Here is a 12,782-nt window from a genome sequence, read left to right as displayed (position 1 = left end):
TGGTTTTTATTTCGCTCCAGTGACTTCTCACTTTTGTTGAAAGTGCCAAGTTCTTAAAACCTGTCAGAAAGTCTCTTCCTATTTCATTGTCTTTTCTTCTAGGTGTTGGTTCAATAGCCAGTTATCTGCAGCTTTTCTTGACCCATCAGGTCATTTTTCTGTGTCCCAAATCTCCAACCTCCCCCCACCCCTTGATGCTTTCCAAAATTTTCTGGAACAGTTCTTAAACATTTCAGAGATGATTTGTGGAAAGACATTGCAAAAATTTAATGCGTCTTCATGGCTTTAATACAGGACCTCTGCAAATCTAATTTTGGTATGTTTAAAAGGTTACTGTTTCCAACCACCTACTCAGCCCTTTGGTCAGTAATTTCCAATCCCTTAGCAGATTCAGTAAAGAGGAATGCGTGGATGTGGCTTTCTGATCCTGTGAAAAGCTCAGTGTTTCAATTCAGTCCCTTCTCAACTTGACTGAAGATGTTGGACTTTGCACTGAAAGAGTCAGGGCGTGGGCACAGGTTCTGTCTGCTGTCACTGTCACCAAAGAGGTGGCTTTTGGTGGAGAGGTGGGATTATGCAGCCATACAGGAGGTGGTTTTGCACCGCTCTAGAAAGGCTCATCAAAGCCCATAGCCCACTTCAATATTTTAGTACCCTTTCAGTCTGTGAAGGGGAAAGGGGGGTGATGCGTGCATGTGGTGCTGCGTGCCTTCTCTTAACATGTACGTTGCTCAACATTATTTGAATACTTCACCTCTACAAGCGAGGGAAAAACGTAATAAACAATTCCTTCCTCTAGCATGGGGCTAGCTCTCATATGACAGGGCTTTGGTAGGGGATTATCGGATTCAAGAAAATTAAACTCTTTTCAGCCTTGTGTTGTGATCTTGCTTACAAATAAGCATAACATTAGATGTTTAAGAAACTTGTTATTTGCCACTTTTAAGCCTTTCACAGCCGGCAAAAATTGTTTCTTTTGCTGTCCGCTTTATGAACAGCCTTTCAGCCCACGAGACATTTGAGTTGGAATACTCATGTTTCCTTTCGCATGGGAATTATGTTGCTTTTTCCTTCAACTTTCTTACCCTTCTTCATTTGACCCTGTGCAGCAACCTGCTGCTTCGTATGTTGAAGGGTACACATACAGTCTTTAGAAGCAGCAGCATAGCATCACAGGGAACGTCGCTGTTACACAATAGGTGAGGAAAGGACTAATGAGAAATGGATGAAAAGAAAGGAATGTGGAATGTCAAGGAACAGAAAGCATTTTTTTCATTTTAGGTTGTGTCTTGCTGTTTGTAGAGTATTTGTGACTTATCCTTTTAAGTGGTTGAACTGAACTTTCAGTGCAGCATTGTATGTCGAAGTTGTACTTGACTATGACACAGGATAAAACACATGATGTGTTGGATGCAGGACCTATCATAAAGTTGTTTTAACAAAAAAACCAAACAACCCTAAAACAAGGACAACAAAAAAAGCCCAAGTTTGTACTCTTTTAGCTCCAGTTAATGTTAAAGAACAAAATGCTTAGCTGGTCAGTTAAAAGAGTTGTTCTTAGCCCTTCAGAACTGCATGTGACAAGAAAAAGATTATAGATTAACTAAATATTTCAAATTAACCTTGGCTGACAAGAAAAATGTGAGTAAAAACTTTACTACTGGGTAGGAGTGTGGCAGGACATGCATCCTTTTTTTCCATTGAGCAATTCCATCCTTCCAGAACTCACGACGTTCCCAACCTGCACATGTCACTACAACAGAAAAGTGTGTGTACACTGCTTATTTACAGATTTATAAATCTTAATAAGGGTTTATAATGATGATATTGTAGCTGAATATAGAGTCTGATTACTTCCTGAGGGATGTAAGAGTGCAGCCCTCTGACCCCAAATTGTCAAACACTAATAGGTAAAAATTGGGTTGAAGAAAATGTTTTATACAAAATTAATTAATTATACAAAATTAATTTTAATGCCGCGCATTTAACTTAACTAACTTTTGGTATAGTTTAACTCCATGGAATTTCTAGTTCCAGTGCAACAACTCTTTTAAATTTGGTTTATGTATAAATGATTCACTAGCAGAGCTATCTATGTAAAGTATATAGAAAATCCGAAGATGCATATTTGTGCTGACAAATATACCGGTGAATTTAGGTTAGCAGAGTAAGACAACTGGCACAACTTACTCTGAGTGTTGTGCCTTAAACTTCTGTAGTTACAGATCTGTTTGTATGGCCTGTGCCCTAAACTGTGGTATAGTGAAGCATAAGAATAGGTCTAATACTATACACATGATCACACTTGCTTTCTACCATACAGCCTTGTATAAAGAAATCCATGCGACAAATTCCCAGATGAGATCAGAAGAGGGTTAGACAATATCGGATGTCTTGTAATGTCCTTAGGCACACCTGTGTTAAGAGTTTCTTGTAAAAGTTGATTATTCTAGGGGTAGGAGGATCTTCCAGCCTTCTTAAAATGATTCCCTAACCTTCAATCTATGCTTTTTTTTCCTTGCAGACCTTTCAGCAGCCCAGAGAAAATTTGCCCATTCTCTGAGAGACTTTAAATTTGAATTCATTGGTGATGCAGAGACAGATGATGAAAGATACCTAGGTAGGTAAGAAGTGACTATAAGTGGCTATATTTTGCCATGCCATCCTGCAACATAACTAAACTTTTTTTCTGGTTTTGTATTACAGATGCATCGCTTCATGAGTTTTCAAACTTTTTAAAAAATCTGGAAGAACAAAGAGAAATTTTGGTGAGTTGCAATAAAAATTTTAAAAAGCGGTACATGTAGCAGAGAGTAAGATGAAAGTCAGTTCAAGTTGCTCACTGCTTTGTTAACCACCAAGATGTTCATATCAATAACAACAGTGAAAGCTCTTATTGTGCAGCCTCTGATTCTGTAGTCTAGAGTTACAGACAGCAGCTAGTTCTCATTAAAGAAGGCGGCTGTTACAGTAAGGACAGGTAACTATGAGTTGGTTTAAAATGGTAATGCCCTGATAAATTATGGCTGGGGTGAATGGGAAAAACCATCGTAAGGTTGTTTACCATTTACAGTAAAAAGCAAGATGAAAGACTTAATGCTGCAGCAGGACACCCAAAGTTGGGAAGCTGGCCAGATTTGGATCCAGGATCTCTGGCTCCAGCTTCAACACTTAAGTGGATTTGGGATGCAATCTGTTGGCTGGATGCAGTAGCAGACTTACAAACCTTTTCCTTGTAGGTGAGCTTTCTGGTGGAGGGTTGCATCTGCAAATGTTTAGTTGCTCTGCTGTGTAGAAGGGAGCGTTCTTCATTCACGTGCCTGTGATTGCTTAGGGTTCTAGTGTAATATGGATCAGGTTGGCTGCACATAGACTGTGGGCTGAGAGCTCTGCAATACACCTTGCTATATTGATTTCTTAAGTTGTCCAGAAGATGGGGTGTTTCTTTCTGGATGGTACCATGGTTCTCCTCTGCAGTTGCATGCCCAGCTTTCGTTTCAGAGCAGGGATTCATAGAGCAGATGATGTGTACCCAGTTTTCTTCTGAGTGTGGTCAGACTCCACATCTAGGAAATGCTCTTAGATCTGCCTAGATAGCAATTATGTTCCTCAGTATTTGCCATGTGATTATATCTTCATCTTCCTGGAAATCAGTGGCCACTTGGCATCGCTCAGAGGAAACTGAGACTAATCTGTGTTCTGTGCCAGAAGCGGTGCCTGCAGTGTAGTAGTATGTAGATAAGTGAGAAAAGAACTTGTGAACAATTTAAAAAATAGCAAAAACCAAACAACAAACTCTCTCTGGCAGTCCTGAGTCCAGTAATAGTCATGATTCCTCGAGTGTGCCGTGTTACGTCCTGGTATGTCGTTCTGATCTGGAACCACATTTGGGTCAGAATTAGGGTCTATGTAGTTCCTTGCACATTCTTGAAGAGTGTCCTTTACATGTCCTTTACACAGTAGAGACAATTTTTCAGTATCTTGGGTTGTTTTGCTACGTTGTAGGGATTTGCTCAAGTATGTTTGAATGCTGCTTTTGTTTTTCATAATTCTGAAGTATAGTCTTTACTCTGCCTTTTCTTGTCTGCCATCCATAGCTGTATTTTATTTTAGTGAAGTTGCATACATCTAGTAGTGAAAGTCTTTGGGAAGTTTTACAATGAAAAATACTTTATAGCCTGTCACATTATTTTCCACACTATTTTGATACCAGGTTTTTGAGAGATGTCAGCTTCAGGACTTCAGAATTGTGTGGCACGTTTCAGTGACTGTCTCAATAGATCTTCAGCAGTAATAGATTAACAGCGTAGGCTGTACAGAATCCAGTGCTGGCTGGCTGTATAGTAAAACACTCTGTTTTTCAGACTGAATGCCACAAAACAGTATTAGTTATTTTTTTGATATGCTGCCCATGCTTACACAGAAGGCATTATCACACTAAAAGCTAATTAATGTCAGTTTCTTGATAAGAAAAGTATGAAATTCAGTTTCTGTTAGAACAGTGACAGTTTGATGAAAAACTGGGGAGTATAAAATATTGTGGGGCAAATATTTAATTCCAAACAGAAACAGAACATATTCTCTGAGTTACCAGATGCGTGGCCATTTCATTGCATCTGTAGTCTAGCAGACGTTATGTGTCCTTTCTAGAATGAGTTAATATAACAGTGGCCCTAAGTCTCTGAGCAAATGATTGTGCGGTGACTGGTAAAGATAATTTTCAGCGTCTGCTGCTCTGACTTTTTTTTTTTTTTTTTTTTTTTTTGACTTTGCAATAGATGTTTTAACAATGGCATGAGGTCTAGGGATACTCCCATGGAGAATATTAGGGCATGTTGCACTCACAGATGTTTGGAGTCAGGTCAGGGATCCAAAGACTTTCCATTAAGATGCAAAGTATATAGCAGGATTTTTTTCAACAGTGTTCAGTCTTCTTTGTTAAGAATACTCTTTATTGAGCATTTTCCCCCTTACCATTTTGAAGATGACCAGAAGGTTTCTGATTGCTCACTTCAGTTTCAGTGCAAAATTGCAGATAAATTTGGGTAACATAAAGTGAAATTAAAGAAATCAATGAATAGTTATAGAACTAAAAGCATTTCAGATGTTGCTGTGCATTTTAATTTTTAGATATTTGAGAAAAACGTTATTTTTTTCACAACCATATGGTAAATGAACCAAATGTGCGCTTAAAATACATTCTAAACTGAAATTAAATGCTCATCACCTACACTTTTCATGGTTTTCTGAAAGTATTGTTTGTGGTGTATCCGGAGTCCATAAAACTTTCTATTAGTGTTTACCATAAATTTACTTGTTTGGTTATCATTTGTCTGGTGAATATTTATTTGGTGGATATTTAATAATTTAATTTAGATGTTGGAGTCTTGCACTTCATGTTTTTACCATTTTTCCTATCTCCTTCAAAGGCTGCCGAAATTATATCCCAACTGTCAAAGGATTTAGTTGCTTGTGAAAAGGGAAGTTGGCATTAATCCAAATTATTACGGAGTGGCCAATACAAAAACAAATTACGTTTTTCCATAGCACCGTAGCTTGGTGACATTCTCCAGGGCAGATAGGAAATAGGTCACTTTGTCCCTGAGGATATTCTGAAAATGATTTTTATGTGTTAAGCATGAATGGAGTCATAGGACTTACATTCTGCTCCTTTGACATTACAAAAGTGTCATGGAAGTGCAGGGATGAAAGGGAACTTCACAAGGCTAGTAGGAGAAGGTTGGGGACAAATAAGCATCAACATGGTGATGCTGAGGTGCTCTGTCCCACTACCTAGCCATCCTTCTGCTTGCCAGGGAGAGCACCAGACCTCCCTCCCAGGCCCAGTTCTCCTGACAGCAGAAGCAGGTTTGATTCTTGTGGTGGGCTCAGAACAACAAGCTTCGCTGGCTGCCCTCGTTTAAGCTGTGGTGATGAGCAGTGCAGGGCTACCTGGTAGGTACTGATCGCCTGTGGTTGTTACCCCTTTTCCTCCTTCTTCACCGTCCTTTTTACCACCTTCGTACCTCCCTTCCTCCATCCTAGTCTCCCAAATGAGCAGCCTGCCGTAATTAGTTTTCCCTCTTGATTCCAGTCTTGCTAAATCATAACCAAATTTGATAGCGCTTGTACTGTTCCCTCAGTAATCTCAGCAGTACTTGGCACTACCGGTGCAGTCACCCTGGTATGCTGGCTGCGCATGCTTCCACTCCCTGGAGGTCCTCTGTCCTGCCCTTCAGCTGCTTCTGGAGTTCAGCTGTTTCTCACATAACTCTCCCTTAACCACACTGGAAATCCAGTCACCCCTCACGGCGCTGTCTGTAACTTTTGTCAGCTTCTCTCACAGTTACGGCCCGTGTCTGGCAATCCCTCGGGTCCTGTCTAGTAGTTTCTCATGCCCTATTCAGTTAGTTTACTCCCATCCCAGGGCTGAGGGAGTTGGCTGCACTTGCCTGCAGCCCTGCCAGAGGTGTGACTTGCGGCAGGGTCATGTATACCTAGATGATCCCTGATGAGTGCTGGTCTAACCTATTCTTTAAAAAAGTTCCAGGGACAGGGATTTCTCTAGTTTTATTCCAATGTTTATTCTTCTATTTTTTTCACTTGGTATCCATCCTAAGTCTCCTTTACTGCAAATTAAGCTGGGAACTTTTTGGGAACTTTTCTACAGTAGTCATGGAGTAAAATTGATCACTTTTCCTTCATAGTAGTATTTTCACTGTTACCCTTTCAAAGTGGTGTTTTACATCTGTATTTTTCCTTATTCAATTTACCTACACTGAGTTTAGACCATCTCTGTTTTATGTCAAAATTATTTTTAATCCTGCTTTCTGAAAGCACTGACATTTTCTCTTGGGTTTATGTCACTCCACATGTATGTTAGTCTGGTGGAGTTATTGGTAGGTCACTCCATAAATTGCTACTGAAACTTGGATCATGCAGGAAACTTGGTTGTAGTTTCCTATGTGATGTTTGAAATGTCCTCTTAGCTGAACAGGTATTTTTCAGGGTAGTTTTGCAACCAGGATGTTGTTTTCTAATTCTTCCTGTGGTTTATTTGTTAAGACCAAGTCGCCACCTTTGCTTTTGAGAATGTCGTGTGGGTCAGCATTGAAGACTTCATTGAGGAGATCGGCTACTGTGCTGATGTCAGAAAGGAAACTAGATGTTGTTCTTAACAAATTCAAAGTAGCTTTTAACCTTCTATAGTGTGTTCCAGGACTTTTGAGTATCAGAGTTGCTATGTCTGGTCTGTAACTTTCTCAGTTCCTGCTTTCTCCTCCTCTTCTCACTTTTAAGTTGCTGCTGTGTTTGCTCTTCTACCATCTTCTGGGACCTTGCTGCCTCTCCCTTTAGTCTGCTTTGCTGAGTTCCTCAACCACTCTAAGGCAAAACCCCTTCTGACTTGAATGCAATTAATTCTTCAGTTGCATAATGTAAGAATACATCTAATTGTTCTTAAGAAATTCTTACTCTCCTTAACATCCATTTTTTTCCCCACTTTGTTAGATGGCTTGCTGTAATTAGAGAACTGAGATTTTTCTTTTTTCCTTTGTGAAGGTTATTAAAATCTGCCGTTGTCTTACAGTCAACTGTTGGTTTGTTTTAACTCTTTCCACCTAAATAACATTTTTATAGCTTCCTTTCTCTCTGTTTTCTGAAATACATATTAAGAACCCCTTTTCTTTAGGGTTTTCTTTGCCCCTTGCTAAATAAAACGTGTTTTTGCCTTAGTCTTTCTAACTTTGTCCCTAAGTACCTGTGTATTTCCTTTTTACTCCATCACATTTCTCTTTGTATAGGATTTCTGATCCAATTATATTCACCTTACTATGTTTCCTGTCATTTCGCCAAGGCAATATAAACTCACTGTTTTACTTTGATACAGTCTCTTCTATTTCCTGCTGCAGTTTTGGCACACATCTGTTCCTTCGGATATCTTCAGAGGAAAGATGATACATAGTTATTTTTTGAACTTTTTTTTTCTTTTTTTTTCTTTTTTCAAAAAAGAAAGACTCATTCTTATGCCACAGGTATCTTCACAGTCGTAGCTTCTCAAAAATCCTTTTGCATTCTTTGTCAGTTTTACCAGATTGTCAGAATCAAATTCAAAATAGCATCTCTCCCAATGCATTTTTCTGAAAGTAGAATTATTCCCAGCAAATATCAGGAACATGAGAAACTGTTTCTCTATGGATTTTTAAAGAAATATTTCAGTGAAGTCACTCTTCTATTCTTTCTTCCTCTTCTTCCTCTTTAAAAAAAAAAAACAGAAGAGGGGGAGAGGTTTCCCAGTTGTGGTTTCCCAAGTTAAACGAAGTTGTTAAGGTTCAAAGGCATACACTCAAAAGGTTAAAGGTAGAATTTAAATAATCTGTGCAAATATGTACTTATACTTACCTCTTATAATGAAGTATTTAAATGCGTGAGTATTTATTTCACAGGTTAAGTGCTCACTTAACACATAGTGTTCATGAATAGCTGACTATTACCTTTTGTTCAGTGACTCTTTGCATTTAGCTTACACTGTTCCTAATCTGCTGGAAGATGGTGGTATTAATTTTCCTGAGTTTTTCTTTGGTCCTCTGCACATGAGTGTTTAAGGGTTCAGAAAACTTAATCTATCTTCACAGTAATCTGAAGAAATCTGTGTGAAGGAGCGGTTTACTCACTGATTTAAGGTTAAAAAAAAAATCCAATAATTTTGGATGTAAGATGCATTCAAGATCTGTTCAATAAGAGTTCATGGCATTATATACTACTCCACATATTCAGATCCTGTTAAGTCCACCGACGGCGCAGACTGCTAAATATACCTGCCCAGACAGTGGAAAAGACATAATTGGTGACCGCTTCTGAAAAATTAGGCTGCCGACAGCATATTGAACATCTCAGATGCAGAGATAGAGGCACAGATAAAACGGTGTTTCTCAGGAACAGCATTTGACTACCTTAATCGCAGGACCTAGAACCTTTTTTTCCTTCCTGCAAATTGTCCAATTTAATAAAACATTTTCCAGTTTTAGAAACAAGCAGAACAATTGCTGCCATATCTCATTGCCCAGCCTTCGCTTTTTCTCTGTGGCACGAGGCCAGGTGGCAATCATGTAATTATTGGAATATGGAACATGAATGCGAAATTAAGACTACTTCAGGCACATATCTTACGTTTTGGTGATTCCTGACATTGAATGTTTAATTTATATATTTGTTTATTTTTGAATGTTATATACAGTCTTCTGAAATTGTTTTATGAGTTACATATGAACTTGTGCATGTTAATCTATAAAATAAAGATGACTGTCTATACAATAGAAAAAAAGTACAAAGCCAGTTCTGGGTGCGTTCCTCCCACCTCTGAGTGAGTATGGTTGAAAAGTTCTGTTACCACTAGCTTCCTCTTCCAGATAACTTTGTGGTCTCACATGCATCAACATAACTCACTAGAGAATTTTCATTCTGTTGTTTCATCAATGGGAAATGCTTGGAATTTGCATTGTAAAACTGTCACCAGTTTGGATTTTGCTGGTTGTTAATAACACCACTGTTTCTTGTGGAGGACAGCGCTGACAATAATCGAGCGGTTCATTCTTGACTGAACACTGGAGCTGTTGTTTGCTGTTGGATTCCTTGCCTTTCAGTGGCATCTTTTTTCTCAGTGATGAGCTTTGCCATGAACAAAGAAAATGGGCATTATACTATTTCCTTTCCTGAGCAGCCTTTTCGCTTTGTCAAGATCTTTATACGACCGCTGATTTCAAAGCATGGACTGGAAGTGATTCTCTGCTTGTATGAGAACCAGACCAATGTTCTGGTGCGTTTAGCTCTTGTGTAGCGGGTTTGCTAAGGGAAGCTCTGTCTTTGGAGGAGTTACCCACAGCTTTCCTCCACTTCAGATGGGGAAAAACTGATTTGTTGCTGTTTGTGAAACTCTGTCTCTCTCTATTGCTTTTCCTGTTTGTTTTGTTTATGATTTTGTAGTATTTTTCTGTTTATAGTGGAATGTATTTCATAAGAATGAACTTATTCAAAAGGCAGGACTATTAAATAGTTTTTAGTAAGTAATGTTTACTAAAAACTCCTGTCTTAATTTAATTCTCTTTCTTAAAAAAAATGAAAGAATTTATTGTTTGTATTGTCTGCTTATGATACCAATTAATTTTTGAGGCCAGCAGTTTCATGGCAAGTGAATCAATGCAAACAGTCTTTCGGAGCAGAGCACAGCACAGCATAGCAGATAGGTCATAGGAGGCATTTTTAGCTGTCTGTCATTTAGATCCTTCATAAACTTCCACTGAACAGGAAATAAGCTTTGGCTAGAAGGGGGGGACTCAGGAGTCCTGCTAGTATGTTCTCTGTAAGCCAAGGCTGCTGCTTTTAAAAGAGCTAGAAGGTGCAAAGCACAGGAGTCTGCCTGCATTGCGGCTTGTGGGGCGGTGGACCAGTGGTCTAGGAAATTCCCCCTGGAACAATTTGAGAAAGTTGTTGTCGTCTTACCAAACCCCGGGGGTAGTTTTCTGGGATACCTGAGAGGAAGGTGATTTGTTTTGTTACAGGTGCCTCCTGGCATCTCAGAAATGTACAATGGTATCCAAGACAGATATATCTGTCTGCCTGACTCTTTTCTTACCAGATGGCTTCCTCCACAGCAAATGAACCCAGAGGAACGGACGTCACTTCTTTTTTATAGCTTCTGCACACATGCAAAGACACACAAGCATTATGAGACCCCCTTAAAAATCTGTTAGTCTATAGACTCCAGTCCTTCTAAAAACCAAAAAACTCAAACACCCATGTTTGTAGTCCCAATGTGTGGCTGAGGGTCTTTCATTATTTAAGATTGTAAAGCTACAGGGAAAGCTCTAGAGCAGTGAGAAAATCCAGACACTTTTACAAGAAGAAAACTTGCATTTGAAAACAAACAAACCAGTTTTGGGTGTGGGTTGCACTGGCTGCAATCATCAGTGCTCCAGTTAAACGCAAAACCAGTGCTGAGACGTGGTTAGAGAGATATGCCACTCTATCTGCAGGGCATACTGGCAGGAGAGTTGGCTGTGCAACTAACTGGGAGCACATTCGTGTAACTGGAAGAGTAAACCATGTTCTCATGGGAAAAGAAAGAATAGAGATTAAGGCTGCGCAAGTAACATCTGATGTCCTCAGTAGTGGAACTGTATCTGCAAAGTTACATAATACAGGGTTTCAGGCATAGATCTTAATGCTTTGAGAAATTTCAGTAACAAATCACTATGCGAAGCCGGGAAGCTTTTTGGAGGGGAAAAAAAAAAAATTCCTCTCTCCCCCAACATTGGAGGTATCGGAATCAGCTTTTTTATTAGGCTGAATGTTGCAGTTTCATAGGAAAAACACAGAAGAGCTATATCCTCTGTAAGCAGAAGAGCAGCTGTAGGTAGTAAATTTCTTTATTAGAAAGTAAATTTCTTTATTTAGCAGCAGTGTTAACTACTTTGTTCTTGAATCACTGCTAGGTATGTCTTCCTTTCCGTGTTCTCTGTTGCACTGAGTAGGGCAAAACTTCCTTCCCAGATCTGGTTTCGTTGACACTTGCTCAGTTTCATGAGCTCTGCCCTACTGACTGGCAGCTTCCCTCTTTGCTTTGTTGAGGGGAGAAACAATCCTGTCCCTGTCTACAAATAAATCTTTCCAGTCGGTGCACTGGAAAACTTAAAACCCTCTTTTCTGTTTGGCATCTAATCTGCATTCCAGTTCCTGGGATGACAGTTGGGAACTCGGCACTCCTGTGTTGCTGTGCGGTCTGCAGCAAGGTGTATGTTCATGGCTTTTTTTTTGTTTGTTTCTTGCGTTCTCGGTAAACCCGTCTTGTATGGGAGAATGCTTAGATTCAGAATGGAGCAGAGTCAGTGTACATATTTACCGTGCCACCAGAGTTATTGATGAGCAATGTGTAATTTCCAGTTCTTCCAGTAAAGGCTGAGGTCTAAGGACATTTTTAAGATGAAAACTGGGAGGCCATTGCTGCGTTTGTCTAATAAGCAAAACAAATTTTGATTAACTTAGGTTGGTCTAGCCTTTGTAGCCACAGGGGCTGGACTGAGCTTCTGGGACACCTCTTGTGGGTTGATACTCCTTTACAGCCCACGCAAGCAGCCTTCCTCCTCTGCAAGACAAGCCTGGTTGTGCCCTCAAGGGGAGTGAGAACTTAGACAGACCACTCCTGCCTACTGCAGGAGGGTGAGAAAGCATGAGGAGCATTGAATGCTGGTGGATGGTGCTGTCTGTCAGGTTACAGTGCATAGGAGGAGGTGTTTGGGGAAGCAGTTTCTCCCTAAACAGCTATACTCCCACCTTCTCTGAGAAGGGAAGAAGTGACAGGCTAAATGGGGTCATCTTGTGGACTGGCACTGACTGGTAAGTTACCTGTTGGATCTTGTTGACTTGACTGATGAAGTAGCAAGCAGCTGTAAATGCACTTGCTAATGGATTTAGTTTGTGCCTTTGTGGGCTGCTCTAGGAAATGTTGGTTTGGGCCCCTTAATCTGCAACCTGTTACTTAATTCTTTTGAAAAATGCCAAGCTGGAGAAGTTGGGATTATCATTCTGTACAACTTCTCTGCCTGAGCAGGTGGAGTTTTGTAAAAGCATCTGAAATTAGGAGGTATACACAAAGCTGAAAGCCTGCTTTAAGGTGTTGTTGGAAATGTTGGGTACAGTGATCTTCTGAGATGATGATGGCAATGATGTTTTTTTTTTACTGCTATTGCCAGGTTTATGTTCCAGTTAAGTTAATTCTTTGACCTTTC

The 12,782-nt window shown here is 39.8% G+C and overlaps 1 protein-coding gene across 2 annotated transcripts in view; it reads left to right on the top strand.

The window, feature by feature from the left end:
- The window catches only part of ARHGAP10 (Rho GTPase activating protein 10), a 153,913-nt gene that overhangs the window by 40,135 nt on the left and 100,996 nt on the right, over positions 1 to 12,782 (top strand). For both annotated transcript variants that reach the window (XM_076337093.1, XM_076337092.1), the window contains exons 2-3: positions 2,525 to 2,620; positions 2,707 to 2,768. In XM_076337093.1, the coding sequence (XP_076193208.1) occupies positions 2,525 to 2,620; positions 2,707 to 2,768 (158 nt within the window). The remainder of the gene's footprint in view (positions 1 to 2,524; positions 2,621 to 2,706; positions 2,769 to 12,782) is intronic.

The sequence above is a fragment of the Aptenodytes patagonicus genome, chromosome 4 (assembly GCF_965638725.1).
Source record: "Aptenodytes patagonicus chromosome 4, bAptPat1.pri.cur, whole genome shotgun sequence".
Taxonomy (NCBI): domain Eukaryota; kingdom Metazoa; phylum Chordata; class Aves; order Sphenisciformes; family Spheniscidae; genus Aptenodytes; species Aptenodytes patagonicus.
The sequence above is the reverse complement of the archived record's forward strand: the minus strand, read 5'-3'. Positions and strand labels throughout refer to the sequence as shown.